Source organism: Salvelinus namaycush, chromosome 2 (genome assembly GCF_016432855.1).
Source record: "Salvelinus namaycush isolate Seneca chromosome 2, SaNama_1.0, whole genome shotgun sequence".
NCBI classification, from domain to species: Eukaryota; Metazoa; Chordata; class Actinopteri; order Salmoniformes; family Salmonidae; genus Salvelinus; species Salvelinus namaycush.
In genome coordinates this window covers 66,778,562-66,799,987 of record NC_052308.1, presented here as the reverse complement: position 1 = coordinate 66,799,987, position 21,426 = coordinate 66,778,562, and the positions used below count along the sequence as shown (strand labels likewise).

The following is a 21,426-nucleotide window of genomic DNA, read 5'->3' as shown; positions in this document are numbered from 1 at the left end:
GTGGGGAACTATTTTATGAAGTTCCCCCCACACACACACACACACACACACACACACACACACACACACACACACACACACACACACACACACACACACACACACACACACACACTCTCTCTCTTTAGGCCACAACAGAACTGATCATCAGCTTGGAGTTACTGAGTAGTACAGAGAGGTCATGGATGTGTGTGACTGTGATGTCATAACCAGCTCGTAACCACAGTGACTAGCTTAGCATCTTCCCCGTGGGATTCAAGTTGACTTCTAAGAGGCAATGCCTACAAGGCCAAACTAGCCTCGTGTTTTTGTTCAAACTTCTTTTTAGGATTTTCTCACAACTCCACCAGTAACCTGGGGGAGGCGTGTCTCCTTTTGTTCATTTGGTATTAATGCATTGTATATAGGCTATGCATCAGTTACTACCACTACTCATCCATAACTCATACAATATTCAAGAATGCATGTAGAGAATACAAGGCAGATATGTGACTTTCATTTATATAAGGCCATGCAAGTCTAAGGCCATTTGAGGCCGTGCAAGTGGGTGTATATATTGGATCACATTTTATAACATACAGTACCACACTGTGTCATACAACTGGCACCAGTTAAACTTGTATACACTTATAGAGTGCCATCTGCAGTTGTATGTAGTGACAGATTGGCACCACTAATAACGAGTTTTTGAAATGAGTTGAGCTTGGCTTAATTGCTTGTCGCTGCCATTTTCCTTTGTGATGTCGCCGAGATTGATTTTCCAGCTTCTCTCCACCCACTAACCTCAAGCAGCTATGATGCCACAGGGACGTCAAAACAGTTCATGTTGCTCCTCTGAAATTAGAATACACTGTTCATATATTTGCTGTCGTATTTGTTTCGTCCAGGACTAGCCTGGACTCATTGACTGAGTGTGTCTGTCTCATCTCACCCTCCATGCAGCTCTAAAGAGGTCATTTGAGGTGGAGGATGTGGACACCTCGGTCAACTCCTCGCCAGGCTCCCGCCGGGTTCCCAACAACACCAACCACCGCCCCGTCACGTCCCCCACCAGCATCTACTACCGTGAACTGGGCGCCAGCAATAACAACAACGGCTCCATCTCCAAGACCATCATGGGAGGGGGCGGCTCCAAGCCTCCTGAACCCATATCCCGAGGACGCACGGAGCTCTCCATCGACATTTCCTCCAAGCAGGTGGATCCAACCAGCCCTGGTTCCCTCCGATTCGCTGCAAAACGGCCCGAGGTCCTAGGCCACTCCAAGACACCCGAGATGGGCCACAAACGGGAGGTGACCTTCTCTAAAATGCCCCAGGAGGTGGTGATTCGCGCAGGGGCCCGGACCCCTGAGCCACCCAGCCATGCCCGGAGGTTCGAGCCCCTCAGTCTGGGGGACAGCCCGGCCGCGAGGACTACACCAGGGATCAGTGTCACCAAAGCACCCGAGACAACGGGGAATGGAAAGAACAACCACGAGAACCATGGTCATCATGCGCCGGTCCACCACCCGCACCACCCCAACCCCCACCACAACACCATCGTCACCACCATCCGCTGCTCCTCGCCCAACCGCACCAAGTCCCCCAACCCTGACAGTGAGTAACCTCTGACCCTAGGTTTCTTCTCCTGAACCCTCTAACTCCTTAGGTTCCTCATGTGATCCTGGACCCTCACTGGACCCCCAACCCACACTACCAACCCACACACTCTAACAGAGTGAGGGCCTTCAAGTGGTGGGGAACACAAACAGCCTTAGAGATGCTTGGGTTTGTAGGAAGGCCCCAACTTTCCATTGTGTTTCAATTGTGTCACTGTGAAGTTGCTATGGAGATGACCAGTATATACATGTGTAAGCAAGGGAGAGTAAAGCAGTGTTTTGAGGCTGTGGGCCTAGTGTGTGTGTGTGTGTTGCTAACCACCAGATCATAGGATCTGGTGTGTTTGGTAGTGTGTGTGTGTTTGATCTGGGCTGGAGTTCCCCGTGGCATAACACAGGCTTCTGAGCAGAGAGGCCCAATGAGGCGTGGAGGCAGTAATGGGCTCACACCACTGATCTGGGGACTGTTTCTAGGAGTGGCCTCTCCAACACAGGCTGAGTGCCTCCAGTCTGATACAGCCTGCCTTGGTGGAAAGATGCCACTCTGTAAAAGTGGTATGAGTAAGCAAAGTGCATCGTAGACTGGTCTCACATCTGTTCGTGCTATCTAGCCAACTCAAATCGTTTTTTGTCATGCCAAACATGATCCAAGACCAGTGAGGCTCGGTGTATATATAGAAACCGTGTACTATGGTCCTGCATTCATGTCAGCTTTCTGTTTTAAGACTATTGGCAATATGCACATACCTCCGCAGTACACAGTAGTGTAGGTATCCACATTTTGGATACACTTTTAGTTTTCAAACCTCCAGTGGTGGCGGTACAGAACATTTTACAGAACACATCATCTTGCTCCAGTTGTCCTCCTCTACTACCTCACAGAGGGACTGGAAGATGCAATCACACACAGAGTGGAGAGCTCTGGGTCCCCGGAGTGGGCCTGTAAGAGGAGAGGTCTGTTTGATTAGAGCCCAGCCTGGGCCTGTCTGTCAGTACGGCCTGTCCCTCCTGTCCCCCTCTGCTCTGTCTGGAGCCCAGCGTCTCAGTCCCCTATCAATGAATGTTCAGCTGTTTTGTTCTTCAATTCCCTCTCAACTCAGTCCCCTATCGCTGAATGTACAAAAACTATTCAGGCAATTTGTTCTTCAATTCATGCACTCTTGGTAGACTGTGAAATAACAACAATATATTGTTTTATTCTCCTACATATGCAAGTGATGAATGTATAAATGGAGGGAGAGAACCCTGTCCTAAAGCAAACCAGTGTGTTTTAGCAGTCGGCAGCATCTGACACATTTGGGTTCCACTCACTCACTTTCCTTTGCTTTGTACTTTCTTTGTCTATCCCTCTCTTTGCTCCTCTCTCTTTCTTACAACACACGCACAAACACTCCTCTTCTTTCCTCCCTCTGCAGATTGAGCGTGTCTCGGCCCCCAAAAAGGGGCGTCCGACACGAGCCAAGTTAGATTCCTGTAAACTGAGGGATAAAACCCGGAGCCAAATATTACCTAATGTGTCAGCATTTACACAGTCTTTAGACGGCATTCAAGCCATATTTAGAGAGCGTTTAGAGAATGTATAAATAACGCTTAGACAACGTTTTAGACCTGAGACTGAGGGAGCACACAGCATGGGGCCAGCTGCAGGGAAACTACAGCTGCTAGACGCATTGGTTTGTTTATCAGATGAACAAACGCACACATGTTGCATCCCAAATTGTACCCTATTCCCTACATAGTGGGGCTATGGCTCTGGTCAAAGCTAGTGCACTATATAGGGAACAGGGTGCAATTTTGGACACAGACACATGCAGAAAAGCATTCTACTTAGCCTTGCTCGTTCGCTTCCTCAAACTCGAACTCCGCAGTTATCAAATGAATCATGGCTTTCAGTATTTAATAAACCAGTATGTTCCAGTCAGTGCTATTAGCGATATTGCCAAGTATTCCATGACTTATTTGTCCTTAATTAACTATAATTCTGTAGGCTTTTTTCCTGTTGACACAGACCATTTTAGCATTATGTGTTCGTGGATTGGAACAGTATAAATTACCATACTTTATCATTCGGTACGAGTTTGTAGGCTATATTCCAATATTAGGAGCTCAGATTTGATGGGACGAGTGTGTGTGTGTGTGTGTGTGTGTGTGTGTGTGTGTGTGTGTGTGTGTGTGTGTGTGTGTGTGTGTGTGTGTGTGTGTGTGTGTGTGTGTGTGTGTGTGTGTGTGTGTGTGTGTGTGTGTGTGTGTGTGTTTCTGCTCTGGACCTGGGAGTCTTGTAGCCTGGTTCCTACTCAGGCCACAGAGGTCTGGGCTAGTTATTTGCCCAGAGGGAGAGGGCCTTATTAGGGCTCTCAATGAAGGGTGACCTGCCTGGAGGGCCTGAGGCCGGGGCCCACCCTGACTGACTGAGGGACTCTGACCCCTGCTCTGTCCCGCTCCGTCTGTCAATGTGGGGAGATGGCGTCAGTGGAGCAGAAACGTGAACAACACAGCACTGTAGTGGACTGGGAGTGTGGGTTGTTTCCATCAGATTTGTGTGTCAATTAGGAGAAATTGGCTCCAACATAATACACAAGTAGGCCCTAATTAATTTCAATAGGTGACTATGAGTGATAGATGTGGTGGTTTCACAAGTGACTTAAAGGAGAGATTGATCCTCTTTCATCCACCTAGATAATGGTGGATATGAAACTCTTTACACTGGCGTACAGATTGTTGACTCCGTGCCTTGTTTGAAATTTTCCACGTTACTGTCAGCTGTGTTTTTCTGAGTGATAAGCCGTTTTCCTGTCCATTCAGTTTTTCAAACGGGTAATGACATCAGAGGCACACACTCTGGTTTCCCCGACTTCCTTCCTTCCGTGTCCTGTCCGTCAGGGCGATTGTTTCCCCTCGTCCTGACCTCGCCGCTCTTCCTCTCTCAGCCTGGGTCATGTGATCTCACCACAATAGAGTACATCTGGATACATTTTTCGTTCGTTTCTAGGATCAAAATGTCAGTCTCTGATCTCTGTAGGTGGCTCTAAATATCAACAGGTAACTGATGTTTGTAGAACGCAAAATAACCTGTTTTTATATGTACTGTAGAAGAAACTCTTTAATTGAATCAGTGCACTGTTGCTCCCATTCACACATCTACATTGAACTTTACAGTAGATTGACAGGGTTATGATTTGCCTTGGTTGACTACCCTTTTTATTTTATTTAACTGGGCAAGTCGGTTAAGAACAAATTCTTATTTACAATGAAAACCCACTGTTCCCCGGTAGGCCAACTGCCTTGTTCAGGGGCAGAACGACAGATTTTTACCTTGTCAGCTCAGGGATTCGATCTAGCAACCTTTCGGTTACTGGCCCAACACTCTAGGCTACCACTAGGCTACCTGCCGCACTTTGACCTTCGTAGAACCACAGGTCCATTAGACTGTAGATGACTGTTATGTTATACTGTAACAATACAGGGAGGAATTCTCATTGAGATTCAACTTGACCACTCTGTCCTGGGGGGTGCTTGGTTATACCATCAGTTCTGCCACTTCAAGCCCTCTAACCCAGCATTGAATTTGTTTATATAAATCCTCAGTGTCTCATTGGCCCTGAACTGACATGTTTGGTTGCTCAACAAAGTTGTGACGAAGGAGTCTGATTGTTCCGTGACCCACTCCTCTCACTGCTCTCCTCCATGCCCTTTCATTCTCCTCTGGTGGCCTGCCTGTGTGTTGTCTGTCCCGGTCCCCTACCCCCTTGTACCACCATGTGACCTTCTGCAGCGTCACACCAGATGAGGGCCCCACTATCCCCTTTCTACACAGAATCCCTCCACACACACACACACACACACACACACACACACACACACACACACACACACACACACACACACACACACACACAGAGAGAGAGAGACAGAAGGGTCGGGAGATCCCAGGCTGATTAACATGATTAGCAGTGGACCCCCCAAGAGGAAAGTTTAGGGAATAGGGGGGCCGCTATTCCCATCTGGCTAACGTCGCGCTAGTTAGTCTCTGACAACACACACACACACTGGGCCTGTACTGTGAAATCGAGTGTAAACATTCCCAAAGTAAGAATCTTTGTACTAATTCCCTAGAATTCTAAAGTACTGTATTCAGTTTCGCCTTCCCCATGTCATTCCATGCTGTGCCACATATGTGGAACTAGAATGACCTCCAGCGCTATGTGATTTAAACTCCAGCTTCTTAGTCTTAGTTGAAGCACTCCGATTGGTATCTCAGGTAAAGTCGTTGTGATAAAGCAGCTCTTGACAGCAGGGCCCGTGGTGTATTCATTACGGAAACCGTTTACCGTTTAAGAACCAAACGGAAGCAAACAGAGCAAAACTGGAGTTTCTATTGGACTAATTGTTGCAACAGAATCGGCGTAATGAATATGCCCCTGGTATCCATCATAGCAAGAGATGCCTCTCTCTCGCTCGCTCGCTCGCAGGGTATTCATGAAGTCATTCACCAAGTCACTATGGTACGAGGAGAGAAAAGAGGCCCCACTCATTTTAACCAGGCAGATACTGAACTGGAGATGATGCTTATTGGGTGTTCTTAACAGATGTCCACTCTGGAGTCTGGCTTCACATTTGTTTTCAGTTTGTGTACAGGACTAGGAATGGGACAGGGGAGTGCCACAGGGTTTGGGCTGGTGTAAATGTTGCTTTTACATAGCTAACAAGCAGGGACTTGATGACAAGGAAGGACTATGACACGCACACACACATGCACGTACGCACCCCCCCCCCCCCCCCCCAGACAGTGGTCAGGCGTCTCACAGTTTAATTGCACTCAGCATGACCTGCTGTGTCATTATGAGAGAGAGAGAGAGAGAGAGTAGAAATGTCTGAAATGTCTACTCTTTTGGAACTTCTGTGAGTGTAATTTTTACTGTTAATTTGTATTGTTTAGTTCACTTTTGTTTATCTACTTCACTTGCTTTGGCAATGTTAACATATGTTTCCCATGCCAATAAAGACCCTTGAATTGAAATTGAATTGAGTAGAGGAGGCCGTCTGCTAGAGCATATCATCTTGGCTCATGTTAAACTGTTTACAGGTTCCAAACCTCTCAGGGTTAGCGTTAGCGGGCTAGGAAAACTACAGAGTGAGGTCATTAGACTGCAGTGTTGGCCACTCACTTTCAGCTCCCCTGGGGGAGAGTTAGCTCATAATCATGTATGTGGGTGCAGAGCTCAGAGTGGCCAGCAGGAGGTGCAGTATGACAGGTGGAGTGTAGGGTTAGGGTATTTTATTTTTTGATTTTTTTCACCTTTATTTAAACGGGTAGGCTAGTTGAGAACAAGTTCTCATTTACAACTGCGACCTGGCCAAGATAAAGCAAAGCAGTGTGACACAGACAACACAGAGTTACACATGGAGTAAACAATAAACAAGCCAATAACACAATAAACAAGGCAATGACACAGTAAAAAAAAGAACGTCTATATACAGTGTGTGCAAAAGGCATGAGGAGGTAGGCAATAAATAGGCCATAGGAGCGAATAATTACAATTGAGCAGATTAACACTGGAGTGATAAATGAGCAGATGATGATGTGCAAGTAGAGATACTGGTGTGCAAAAGAGCAGAAAAGTAAATAAATGTCACGGACGTTGAAAGAAGTGGACCAAAGTGCCTTTTTATTTAAAATGTCGCCAACAAAACAACAAACGAAAGAAACAAGCGCGAAGCTTACAGGGCTATAGTGCCACAAACAAAGTTAACTACCCACACTGAAAGGAGGGGAAAAGGGCTACCTAAGTATGATTCCCAATCAGAGACAACGATAGACAGCTGTCTCTGATTGAGAACCATACCCGGCCAAAACATAGAAATAAAGAGACATAGAAAACAAAACATAGAATGCCCACCCCACATCACACCCTGACCAAACCAAATAGAGACATAAAAAGGCTCTCTAAGGTCAGGGCGTGACAATAAAATAAAAACAGTATGGGGGTGAGGTAGGTAGATTGGGTCTGCTATTTACAGATGGACTATGTACAGCTGCAGCGATCGGTTAGCTGCTCAGATAGTTGATGTTTAAAGTTGGTGAGGGAAATAAAAGTCTCCAACTTCAGCGATTTTTGCAATTCGTTCCAGTCACTGGCAGCAGAGAACTGGAAGGAAAGGCGGCCAAATGAGGTGTTGGCTTTGGGGATGATCAGTGAGATATTCCTGCTGGTGCGCGTGCTACGGGTGGGTGTTGTTATCGTGACCAGTGAACTGAGATAAGGCAGAGCTTTACCTAGCATAGACTTATAGATGACCTGGAGCCAGTGGGTCTGGCGACGAATATGTAGCGAGGGCCAGCCGACTAGAGCATACAGGTCGCAGTGGTGGGTGGTATAAGGTGATTTGGTAACAAAACGGATGGCACTGTGATAGTGTAACGGCATTCCTCCTCCTCTTCATACGAAGAGGAGGAGTAGTGATTTGACCAAAGTGCAGCGGGTTGTGAATACATAATGATTTATTAAATCAAACGATGAAACACGAAAACAAACACTTGGAAGGATTTTACAAAATAACAAAACGGAGTAGACAGACCTGGACATGGAACTTACATAAAATACACGCAGAACTCACGAACAGGAACAGACTACATAAACCGAGACAGTCCCGTGTGGCGCGACAAACACTGACACGGACGACAATCACCCACAAACAAACAGTGGGAACAACCTACCTTAATATGACTCTCAATCAGAGGAAACGTCAAACACCTGCCTCTAATTGAGAGCCATACCAGGCAACCCAAAACCAACATAGAAACAGAAAACATAGACTGCCCACCCAAAACTGACGCCCTGACCAATAAACACATACCAAACAACAGAAAACAGGTCAGGAACGTGACAGATAGACTGCATTAAGTTTGCTGAGTAGAGTGTTGGAAGCTATTTTGTAGATGACATCGCTGAAGTCGAAGATCGGTAGGATAGTCAGTATGACTTAGGGGAGATAGCTATGGGACCTGGCTTGCATCTTATATAGGACATTGCTGAGACAGTAGTTAAAGGTGCATTTTTAAGTACTCTTAAGTAATCTCTTATTCTCTTATCCACTCGGTTTCTTTCATTCTCTCCACCCTTTCTCTTCTCTCACTCACACATTGTTCTATATCTCACTAAAACTGAATTAATGTGTCTGCTTGTGTTTTGTAGGATTTATTCCTGATGTGATTGAAAGTGTTTTGGAGGCTGTGGACTCTGACTGGGTCAGTGGAAAGCCTGTGGATGCCTGTGTGTATTGAGCGCTTCCACTGAGGGTAGAGTTGAGCTGAGAGAAGTGGAAACCGGACAGGGTCCCCCAGATAAGGTTTCCGGAAGCTTCTGTTTACTCTGCTCCGCCTGGTGGAAGTCAGGGGTTAAAGAAGGTTCCCATGCAGCACACACACACACACACACACACACACACACACACACACGCCCATACACTCCACTAAAACAACCCCAGTTCCCCCTTCCTCCTATTTCCAGTCTCCCTGAGCCACTATCTCCCAGTCCCCACCCTTGTCTTCCTTAGTGAGTTCTCTGAATGTTGGTCAAGCTGGCCTGACACTAGTCACGACCGTACAAAATAGGTAGGGCCAGGACTTTTTCCTGACCACTTGACCACCAGCCAACAACTATCATCACTATCAGTTTCTGGACCCTCCCCTGACTCTACCATAGTCTTTTATCTGGTTTATTCTGGTTTATCTTGAAGAGGTGTCTGGTCCTGTCTCGTCCTGCTTATAGACTGCACCCAGCTGCTACGGGCTGAACAGGATGAGCTCAGTATTTCTCAGTTTTGCCAACTGTACAGCTGGTTAACAAAGAGAAGGTCCACTTTGGGTCAGTGCCTCAGCTCTCAACATCCTCTGCTAATGAGGTTTCCCTCATTCTCTGGCTGATAGGGCCATGTTTGGAATGATAATGGTGTTTTTGCTGTAATTACTCTCTCTTTCACCTTAACAATACGAGGTTCCCAGATATTGACGTCATGTATAGGTCTTGTCTAGGGCAGTAACCAGCAGTCGTTGCTGTGTGGCCAGAGATTGAGTGAGTGTGAGTGTGTGCGCGCACGAATTGTGAGTGGGCACTGGACAGATGGCCAATACGTACCGTTGTTGTGCCATCTGCTAGGCTGGGCAGTGGGCAGATGGGAGGCAGGGCAGGGTATGTGTGGGGTCAGTACACCACCTCTCCCTGCTGGACCTCTCCCAAGGAGGTACCATAATAATAGTCATCAGCCACCATAGAAATATAATTACTAGAACGGGCGTCCCCATTCAAGTCAATGTTCTGTGATTCTAGTTCTAGCAGTCACTAGTCCATTGGGGGGGGGGGGGGGGGGGGGGAGAGACAGTACTGCAGGGGGTTATTGATCCTTAGACGTTCAATAGAAGAGGAAACCAGTTACTTTTTATGATCAATTATTTATTCATCTTCAATTATTTTTTTAAATGTCAAACACGAAGACATGAATCCATGTTAATTTAGTGTCTCACTGACAGATCTCATTGATTTGGTCGTATAGGCCCCTCCCAGGTTTGTTTGATTTGATCTGTCATTCAATCAATTTCCTCAGGACATAATGGAAGTACTGTAGTGCCAAAATGGTGTCAGTTTAACAGGCCGGTGCCCCATGCTGATAATAGCCGCGGCAACTACTTCCTAGCTGATGCTCACTTTACATTGAGGTGAATGAGACCACTCTTCATAATGGAGTCATCATCGCGCCCATTGACGCACGGCACAGTGCCTGGAGGTGTGTTTGACAGGGGTAATATTATGACTAGACTTAAACCCTAATCCCCTCTGAACAGCCCTAGATCAAACAACACTGGGTTAGCGCGCACACACACACACACTGCTTACTTGCCTGACTGGCTTCTCACCTCCATGGTGAACGGCTAGTCCTCTATTGTCTAAGCACAGCTAACACCGCTACATTGGGAGTCATTACCCTGTGGACGTAGCTAGCTTTGTCAGTTTAGCTAAAGTAGGTCGGCTCAGGGGAGCTCTGGGTGAACTTTCACCTTTGCACTCAGTGATGAGACACGGGGGAGAGAAGACGGAACGAGCAAGAGCAGCTGAAGATGTAGGGGAAAGGGCAACAGTACTGCCTCTGACAGAATGCGGTGTTGGTTAGCTAAGTAAAGTCGTTGAATTGCGTACAGTAGTACACATGTCTACAGTTAGTCCTATTCTCCCTTTCTAGACTGTTCTGACAAATCTTTTAGAAACAGGCTACACCATTTAAATCATCCAACTTACAGTAAAGCTATAATTGGAAAAAACGTTGACAACTTATGTTATGACTAGATCTTTTGGCATTCATTTACTGTAACACTGATAAGCTTTCTCTCTGTCTCTCCCAGTTCAGCACATGGCAAGGTTTCTATTATGGATAATTATCATCATAACTCTGGGAAGTTTTCAGGAACGACCGCACAGAGAGAAAGTATGTAATCAGAGTCCCGTCTTCCTCTCTTTCTTCTCCTCCATTCCAAGCTGAGTCATCCGGCTCCCCCTAGAATTCCAGCTGGAATTAGGGGCAGGGATTCCCCCGGAAGGCCAATCCGATCCGTGGAGCTCTGTTTATTGTTCAGTCTTGAGGCTCCGGGTAAGAAACGTTGAGTTGGGAACATCGGGAAGAGGGAGAGTTACAGAAATAGGGCATTAGATCCCAAGTGCTCCCAGGCGCTCCCAGCTGTCACAGTGAAGAGTTTAGGTTTGGGAAGCAGTTGGGAATTTTATTGGGGATTTTTTTTTTACTTCCACGTCGGAATAGTCTGTTCTGTGATGCTTCGACTGGGACTGCGATTGGAAGACATGGCTGCATGTGGTGCAGAGATGCACATTAACCCTGAGATGGAGGTCCTCTGTGAGTATGGCTGTTGGCCTGCGACACAAATGGCAACATATTCCCTATATGGTGCACTACTTTTGACCAGGGTCCATAGGGTTCTGGTCAAAAGTAGTGCACTATGTAGGGAATAGGGTGTCATTTGGGATGCAAACTTGGTGAAGGAAGGGGGAGGGTTGTTGCGACATAACTGGTGTGACTGAGACAACTGGTTTCTATTAAGGCCAATCAGGGCTACATGATGTTTAACTCTACTTTAGACGCTGAGGAAATGGAAAGACATTCAGGGACATCCCAAGATGCTTTTTAATAAGTTCCTCTCCTCCCCCTAAAACCTCAGTTTAGATGAGGTAAGGCCGCATAGGGTCTGCATTGATTTTTCTCTCCTTGAAGTTTTGTTTTATCATCTGCACTGTCTCGTGCTACTCTTGTATGTTGCATTAAGGCTCCATGTCCACAGTTGAGTTATTTATCACTAAGAATTTCCTTGTGTCGATAGTGGAGTTGAATAGTTTGTGCATATACACAGTATGTGTTATGTCTGAGTCTGCATGCTTCTAATGTGGTTTTGATGGAATCCTTGTACATGCTAATCTTGCAGTATAGCAGACTCAACAGCTCTCTCTCTCTCACTCTCTCTCTCTCTCTCTCTCTCTCTCTCTCTCACTCTCTAGCTCTCTCTCTCTCTCTATCTACTGTGTGTGTGTGTGTGTGTGTGTGTGTGTGTGTGTGTGTGTGTGTGTGTGTGTGTGTGTGTGTGTGTGTGTGTGTGTGTGTGTGTGTGTGTGTGTGTGTGTGTGTGTGTGTGTGTGTGTGTGTGTGTACACTACCGTTCAAAAGTTTGGGGTCCTTGTGCTTTTCTTTCAAAAAAATATTTTGTCCATTAAAATAACATCAAATTGATCAGAAATACAGTGTAAACTTTGTTCATGTTGGCCTTCTAGGCAGAGTTGCAAAGAAAAAGCCATATCTCAGACTGGCCAATAAAAATAAAAGATTAAGATGGGCAAAAGAACACAGACACTGGACAGAGGAACTCTGCCTAGAAGGCCAGCATCCCGGAGTCGCCACTTCACTGTTGACGTTGAGACTGTTTTTTTGCAGGTACTATTTAATGAAGCTGCCAGGTGAGGACTTGTGAGGCGTCTGTTTCTCAAACTAGACACTCTCTAATGTACTTGTCCTCTTGCTCAGTTGTGCACCGGGGCCTCCCACTCCTCTTTCTATTCTAGTTAGAGTCAGTTTGCGCTGTTCTGTGAAGGGGGTAGTACACAGCGTTGTACGAGATCTACAGTTTCTTGGCAATTTCTCACATCGAATAGCCTTCATTTCTCAGAACAAGAATAGACTGACGAGTTTCAGAAGAAAATTCTTTGTTTCTGGCCATTTTGAGCCTGTAATCGAACCCACACATGCTGACGCTCCAGATACTCAACTAATCTAAAGAAGGCCAGTTTTATTGCTTCTTTAAATCAGCACAACAGTTTTCAGCTGTGCTAACATAATTGCAAAAGGGTTTTCTAATGATCAATTAGCCTTTTAAAATGATAAACTTGGATTAGCTAACATAACGTGCCATTGGAACACAGGAGTGATGGTTGCTGATAATGTGCCTCTGTACGCCTATGTAGATATTCCATTAAAAATCAGCCATTTCCAGCTACAATAGTCATTTACAACATTAACAATGTCTACACTGTATTTCTGATAAATTTGTTGTTATTTTAATGGACAAAAAATGTACTTTTCTTTCAAAAACAAGGACATTTCTAAGTGATCCCAAACTTTTGAACGGTAGTGTATATATCTATCTATATGGGGGTTATTTGGCTCTGTTAGGTAACACAGCTGGGAAGTATCTTAACACTGTGAAACTGAGGGGAAACAATCCACTAGATAAACACCTTGGCTAAAACAAACCTCTGACCACAAATTCCGACAGTTTATCTACTTTGCGGCCGCTGTTCAAACAACAGGCGCATGGGTCCTTCAAAAGAGTGTGTGTGTGTGTGTGTGTGTGTGTGTGTGTGTGTGTGTGTGTGTGTGTGTGTGTGTGTGTGTGTGTGTGTGTGTGTGTGTGTGTGTGTGTGTGTGTGCAGATGAAAGCAAACAAGGCCAGGGTTATTGTAACCTTGAAGAGCAACATACAAGCTGAGGTCTGAGATGAGTCAGGAGCAGAGTTGGAGGCATCGTGTAGCATTGCTGGAGTGCAGCACAGTCCCTGAGGGAGTAGTGCAGTGTGTATATGGAGGAGGATTAGAAATGGACTGCACGGACGTCATGTCTTCATGGTAGCGAGAGAAGAACAAGTAGGGCTAGGGATTTTCCTGACCATGTGACCAAGGTCAGATTTTATCCTGTTCTGTTCACACAGTCAGGAAGAAGTCTGTCCCTAAAATGAACTCTAAACTGGCCTTTTTCTGTCTATACCATGTCTCTTATGTGGTGCCATGAGATTATGGGTTCATCTCAATAGTGTAAAGGGGCTACCTCTCTCCGTCTGCTTTCCTTCACGTACACTGATCTAATCCTAGTGGGAATTTGCTATCACTTATCCAGTTCCTCAGATAAGTGTGGACGAAGAGAAGGAGACAAGGAGAGGAAGCCACTTTGGAATAGAGAGATGCACCCAGGCCTCAGATGTCTTCATCTGGTTGCATGCATCCTCACATGCGGTCTCCATCTGCACCACAGGGGAGCAGAGCAGCCTCGGCTACAGCTCAACAGGAAGTCGCTTGTTTCTCTCCTTCCCAGATTAGCTTGGCCAGATGTTCTCTCCCTCCTCCTCTGTCCTTCTTTATCCCTTCTTCATAACTTCTTCCATCTCTCTGGGTGGGAGGCTGTATGTCTGTGTGAGTCACTCTCTCTGCTGAGTCATTGAGGTGACTTGGTTAATCAGCTCCATGTGTTCTAATCACTGTGTGGGCCTCCTCCAATCAGACCTGACCTCTAGTCCAATCAGAGAGCTCCCCTCTGGGGTTGTGCCTACATGGGTCTTCAGTTGCCTGTTCGGCCCACACAGTTTGATGTGATTATACGAATCTGGCCTTAAAATGGCCTCCAGAAGTGGGGTAAATGACAAAACAAACAGAATGACAAACAAAGCTCTGGAGAAACGTTCAGCCAACGGAGCAACAGTAAGAGCTGGGTCATTTAATAAGGTTCTGGCACAATAATTCAAATGTTTGTTTGCAACTGCAAAACAAGGAAGTGGCTCTGGGGTCTCATCTCGTTATCGTGGCATGTAATCAAGATAAGGAAGGAAGTCAATGTGATCTCTCACCCACAGAGCTTCTCTTTGCCAAAGAGCTATTCTGAGGTCTATTAGCTGAAGAGCTGAAGGGCTGGACTCGGATCAGTTGCTATGGTCATGAGCGTACACTAGTAATCGAAGGATGACTGTTCTGGGACGTCTATTTCTATGGGCCGGTGACTTAGCTATTTTGCAATGAATTGGAGCACTGAAATAGACTCAGTCAATGAGCAAAGCTTGAGTTCCAATTAGAATTTGCTCATTATGACAGGGGGATTATCCCGAACTAGCTGCTTTTCCACAGGACTAACTAAATGTATGGCGGTCATTGATTCAGTCCCATTTGATCTCTGGGTTCTCACAAGACGAGGGAAAGCAACAAACAGACAACGTTTGTGCTGCAGTGTTTTATGCTGCAGATGAACAAATCATGGACAAATCAGTGCATATTGCAGAACCTGCCCTACATTGAATCAGAAACCCCATGCAACTGCCTAGCTTCAATATGAGTATTTTCTGGAAGAATAAACAGACACAGCCTCAACCGAAGAGCATGCAGGTGATGATCTGTATTAGTTCAGTAGAAGACAACATACTCTCTCATATCTATCTCTCACTGAGACCGGATGCCAATAGGGCCAGGTGCACAAACCATGTGGTCCAATACATACACAAACCACCGAAACCATGACAGGAAGGTAGGCGTTTGTGCTGAATATGAGAAAACAACATCTCTTGGGCCTCGCATCAGCTTGCAAATGTGGGAAAAAGCTTGTTAGATAAGTGCAGTACAGAGATGTTTTTCTTTCCATCTTTCCACCCGCTTGAGATAAAACAAATGATCTCTTAATTCCAGCAATCGGATAAGAAAGAAGCGTGTTGTTTCAGCGCTGAAAGGATTGTGTCTTTTATAGTGTGAATGCAGATTTCTGATAGACACAATTCGACAGGTGTTGCATGGATAGCGCTGTGCAACAAGTGAATGTAGCTATGAAACCAAAAGAAAATACCACACTAATGTATTTCAGTGTATGTAGACATGATCAAAACCAAGCTCCGCAGTTATTGCATGCAACAAGTGAACGTATGAGACCAAAAGGAAATCACACATTGTACTCTTATACAGTTCATAATGTTTTGAATTAAAGTCCACAGAGCTGTTTCCCATAGAATGTTTCATGCTGAGTCTGATGACTCTATGGGATGGTATTCATTCGTTATCTGGGACATATTCCTTTAGTCATGGGGCTGTGAGAGGCAGGCATTAATGTGATGGATGGAGACTCATTGTAGCCCAGGAGGAGAAGGAGCCAGGAGGAGAGATGACCCAGTGTCCTCCTCACAGTACACACACACACACATATACACACACACACACACACACACACACACACACACACACACACACACACACACACACACACACACACACACACACACACACACAGACATACAGGGAGAGACACACTGCACTGAGCACTGGGAGGGAAGGGACAGATAGACATCAACACACATACTCTCTCTTTCACTGAATACACATTTGTTACAAAAAAATATATTTCCTTTTCAAGCACGTGCAAACTGTCACAAATGTTCTGTTTAATATTTCCGTTTCCACCTCTTACACACACTCACTTTTCCTGCCAAACACATACACCCTTTTCTCCCATTTCCAACTGCCCCCCTACACACACACACACACACACACACACACACACACACACACACACACACACACACTGCCTGTGTCCAGCACATTCACAATGCTCCCCATTCAACTCTCCCTGAATGAGGGGTGTGGCATGCCTGCTGCTGGCCTCCTGGCTGGGGTGTAGAGTGGTAGGTCATGTGACCAGGCTGTGGGGGCGGAGCCTGGGAGCAGAAGCAGAGCCTGCCCAGCTGGAGCAGAAATCAGGGCGGTTGAGAGGGAAGAGAGGAGAAAGAGAGGCTGGGGTGAGTGTCTCTGGTTTTCTGTTCATTCATATTATGCTATGGCTTCTTGTTTCTCTGATCGTGTATGATTTCCTTCTGTAGAGAGGCTGGAGGAGTGATAGAAAGGGAAGCGGGTATGGTGGGGTTGTTCAATGCATGCGAGTGTGTGTTTGGTGTGTGTCAAAGTTAGTTTGCCAGGTGTCCTGTCTGGACGGGGTTTTGGAGCTGAAGCGTGTAGTGTGTGTGACAGCTGTATTTGTCAGGGATTGGAACGGTGTCAATATTAAGACCAGACCTTTATTCTATCTGTCTTTCTCTTGTTCCATTGTGCTTTCTGGGAGAGTTGGGGTGGGGGGGGTTACTGCTCCCCCTCCTTTAGGTTACCCCCCCTGTTTCTCATCCCCCACTGTCTTCTCCCTCTGTCTGCTCGGCTCCATTCAGCTTGAATAATCAATCTGCTAAAATGGATGGGGGGAGTATTTATTGACCAATCATGTTAGTCCTAATTGCTCCCTGTGTTTTTAAGGTCCCTGGTATGTTTCTCTTATTTTTTTCAGTTCCCCCTTTTTTTTTTATCCCATCAGGGATTGTTTTCGCTTGACTTTGATACATTACAGTGGGTTAGTAAGTAAGATGTAGAGGCCAACTTTTCGACATGATTTAATTTTGGCAACCCCATGCATCTGCTCTCTGGTGGATTGCTGTAGCGAGTTCAAGGTGAGTTGAAGCGTCAGGACACATTTTCTGCATGAGACTTTTTTTAAATAGAAGAACGGACCATTCCTTACAACCCAGCCCCTCCGCTTCACTTGCCTCTCAAGAAAGGAAGAACCACGTTTGTGCCCCATCTTATGTGACTGACCACGTTCCCTGTTTCTGCTGTTGAAATATCAGCCATATTGCTTCTATTTGCAGTAGTTCCAGCTTTGGTCACATGACCTCCATTTTACCCAGCATTCAACAGGTTGTGTTGTACACAATCCACCAATAGACAACTATCATTGAAGACAGTAGAACAAGAAGCAGCAGTGTCGCTTTCTGTTCCAGTTGCTGTCGTCACACCATAGTACACGTTAGATGTTCTAGATGTACTTGCCTTGGGGTGTCCGCCACACTGTATCCCTATATGGCCAAGGAGTGATACTGTTAGCTTAACTGCAGTCAACATTCGTGTGTGTACACAATAGCTATGCTGCGAAGACAAGAGAATTGGTCCCAGCACCAGTGTAACAGATGTGACTGTACTTCGTAGCCCTCTTGCGTTGTTTTTAAAGAAAGGAATGCCCTGCCAGCCGTTCCAATTGTTTTGTGTTTATTCTGGCGATGGACACAAAGAAGCACATTAGATGTGCAGGACAACAGTATGTTGATGGCTGTAGATTCGTGATTCTGCTGTTAGCGTGGAAACAACTGTGAATTAGCAGGGGCTAATCTCGAGCTAGCTAACTCACTCTTACAGCAATAACATACAAAAGCACATCCCAGACTTCCCCCAATATATCTAACAGGTACCGTAGACATATACACTGAGTATACCACACATTAGCCTTCCAAATATTGAGGTCACACCCTTTTGCACTCAGAACAGCCTCAATTCGTTGGGGCATGGACTCTACAAAGTGTTGAAAGCATTCCACAAGGGATGCTGGCCCATGTTGACTCCAATGCTTCCCACAGTTGTCAAATTGGCTGGATGTTCTTTGGGTGGTGGACCATTCCTGATACACATGGGGAAACTGTTGTGTGAAAAACCCAGCAGCGTTGCAGTTCTTGACACAAACCGGGTGCGCCTGGCACCTACTACCATATGCTGTTCAAAGGCACTTAGATTTTCATGGTCTTGCCCATTCCCACTCTGAAAGGCACAGATTTAGCAAGTAACATCAAAAAGGGGCCATAGCTTTCACCTGGTCAGTCTGTCATGGAAAGAGCAGGTGCTCATAATGTTTTGTATACTCAGCGTGTATACACACCAGGACATGTACATAGTGAACTCTTACACATTGTAAATATGAAAATAGAATATTGCATTTCAGAACGTGACCTACCGCTTGCGTGTCAATGTCAGACCGGGAAGAATTTACGTTCGACATCTCCCACTATCTGCAAGCATGACCAATGTCATAACACCTTATTTGATATGTAAACTCAACCAACAAATAGGAATACAGAAACATCGAATACGTATTTCTGCAGTGTCAAGAGGGAACATAACCAACCCTGTTCCACGTGTTCAGTCCATCATTCATTATTTCACCGACGCTTTAGAGTAGGAGACACTGACGTAATATTAAACTATATTAAGCTGTAATGTGTTTACAGCTTCTGGGCTAGCCGCTACAGTTATTAGCCATCAACACAATAAACCAACAGTTAATTAGCTACATTAGCCCACAAGGGAGTAGTTGCATTGGGATTACAGTGTAACCTTTAGCTAATACGCCCACCATTGTTTCATGCTTTAGTTACTATTCAGCTCACAGGCAAGGTGGCAGGACTGAACGTGGGTCACACACCGTAGCAAAACACTTTACAACGGGAAAGCAAAAAAAAATCTGTCCCTTTTCACTCTGTTAAAAAGAAAAAGATATATATATATATAATGTTTTCCCTGTAGTGAGCCAGACCCTGTTTGGGTGACTATCCTGGAGGTAGAGAGCTCTTAAGAGGTGGATCTGTGGCCTGTTATGCCATAAACGCCATAATGAATCGTGTTCTTAAACAGCCTTTCCTTTTCTCATCCAATGACAGAGGAGTCTATCTACCAGACCCCACTGGGAGGTTAACAGTACTGTTAGTGTATGTGATGGGGGGAGGGAGGACGTGAGCAGGGAGGAACAGCAAACGTGTCATTTCCTGTTATAGGCGTCCGTTGTTGGTGTTCCAGCGAGGGGCCTGTGGCAGCATGTGCACAGCAGGCTATGGGCCCCCGCCTTATGACCGCTACACAGTCATGATGACAACGACATGATAGGACGTCCATCATTATTGTTTTTAATAGTACTGGGTGATGGAGTACACATGGTCCTCATTGGCGTGGTGTTCGTCAACAACACATGCTTGCTATCTAATGACTCCATTTACAGTGTGTCAATGTATCAGTCTGAATGATATTTTTTTAGAGGAATAGCTTCTGGGTTATGTGTAACCTTTGCTTGACATTAAACTAGCCAGTCATTGCAGCTGTCATTAATTTGTCAGTGCTGTTTCTAGATCAGAATTGGAGACTATTAGGTCTACCTCTGGTGTAACAGGATGGCTTTCTTTGATTCCCGTATGTCCTCTTTAATGTCCTCTTTAATGTCCTCTTTAATGACCTCTTTAATGACCTCTTTGCTGGCCTCCTCTGTTTGTGCTGTCTGAAGGGTACAGCCAACAGTCTGTTTGAACCCTGTTGTGTGATTACTCTTACGTAGTGGAACATGTTCACGTTGTTAACAGGGAAATTAGATCAATGTTTCTGGCCCTGTAGAACACCCTACTTAGGAGATATGAGCAAACAACTTGATTAATGTCCAGACATCTGTAAACCCTTTTTTCTTAAGTCTATTTAAGCCCCTTATTAATGCTTAAAGGAATATTAATTTGACTTCTGTGGTTGTTTTTGGCCATGGGAGGGATCATAATTGCATATCTTCCAATAACAAAATGTGTGGAAATATAAAGGGGGCAGCTGGCTAATAAAACTAATTGGAAACACATTTTTATGTGTAGCTAATTGCAGCACATGCGAGCACGAAATGAAACTAATATCTTGGAAAAAATATTCCCCACCGTGTCTTCTCAGTGCACGTTATTGTCTCATTCCTCCACTCTGAACGTAATTACATTTTCCTCTTATAAGGAAGACCAACAGTTTTCAGTGGGGATACAATATTTTTTTAAACCACCCAACTTCCCACTTCATGGTTGTGTGTCTGCCATACACCAGTTCCCTATAATGCTGCTCTGGATGACTCTGTGGCTGGGTTCCTTTCAGCCTGTCTTCCCTCTTTCTCAGAGGCCTGGAGGGTTTTATAGTGTTGTGATAGATAGATGACTTAAAGCAGCTGGTTCTCACACAGTGTCCGCCATGGCACTCAACAACACAATAATGGCAGCACTTATGCTGGGCCTTCCTCTCCTTTCTCATATACTCCATCTCTAGTTGACGTGTTCTCTCGCTCTCTCTCTTTCACCTTGTCATTGTCTTTGTAGCATGGGCCTCCCCTTATATTATCCTCAACTTTGTTTCCTTCTCTGCATTTTTCTCACTCTCACTGTATTTACAGCATGGACCTGCCTCACCTCTCATGCGCTCTCTATTCTCTCCCTCCATCCCTCACTCTCTCACTCTGCCACTGTCTCTGTGGTGGGTAAAGGGAGCAGGTCATTATCTTTTGTGTTCCAGAAGTTCCCGTGTGGAAAGCTGTCTTTTAACACAGTCTGCTTTGGGCCGCGCAGGGCCAAAGGTCACATTCTCAGGGGGCCGACGAGCGACGGCAGGAGTGAAAGATGAAGTGAGCCGGTAGCATTCTTCACCCACCTTCATCTGAAGCGCGTGTGTGTGTGTGTGCGCTGTCCACCGTTCTATTCTTCAAGCCCACTATCGCATGCTATGGTGTTATTGCAGTAAAGCGGCACGTTGACCTTCTTAATCAGCTGGTTCCCTTTGGTTCAAAGGACGGATGGGAGATTGAGTGAGTGGGATATCCTCTTGGATGTACCCTACAGAACAGTTACGTATATCCCCCTAGTGTACCTAGCCTCGTCCCTACGGAC

At 45.6% G+C, this 21,426-nt stretch overlaps 1 protein-coding gene across 6 annotated transcripts in view; it reads left to right on the top strand.

The window, feature by feature from the left end:
* LOC120066534 (septin-9-like) overlaps nucleotides 1-21,426 on the top strand; it is an 85,676-nt gene that overhangs the window by 32,932 nt on the left and 31,318 nt on the right. For 3 of the 6 annotated variants that reach the window (XM_039017966.1, XM_039017970.1, XM_039017958.1), the window contains exon 2: nucleotides 943-1,596. The exons of 1 other annotated variant lie outside the window; for it this stretch is intronic. In XM_039017966.1, coding sequence (XP_038873894.1) covers nucleotides 943-1,596 — 654 coding nt within the window. Of the gene's footprint in view, nucleotides 1-942; nucleotides 1,597-11,283; nucleotides 11,499-16,642; nucleotides 16,687-21,426 lie in introns of those variants that run through there. 2 more of the 6 variants (XM_039017978.1, XM_039017991.1) reach the window with 2 other exon arrangements.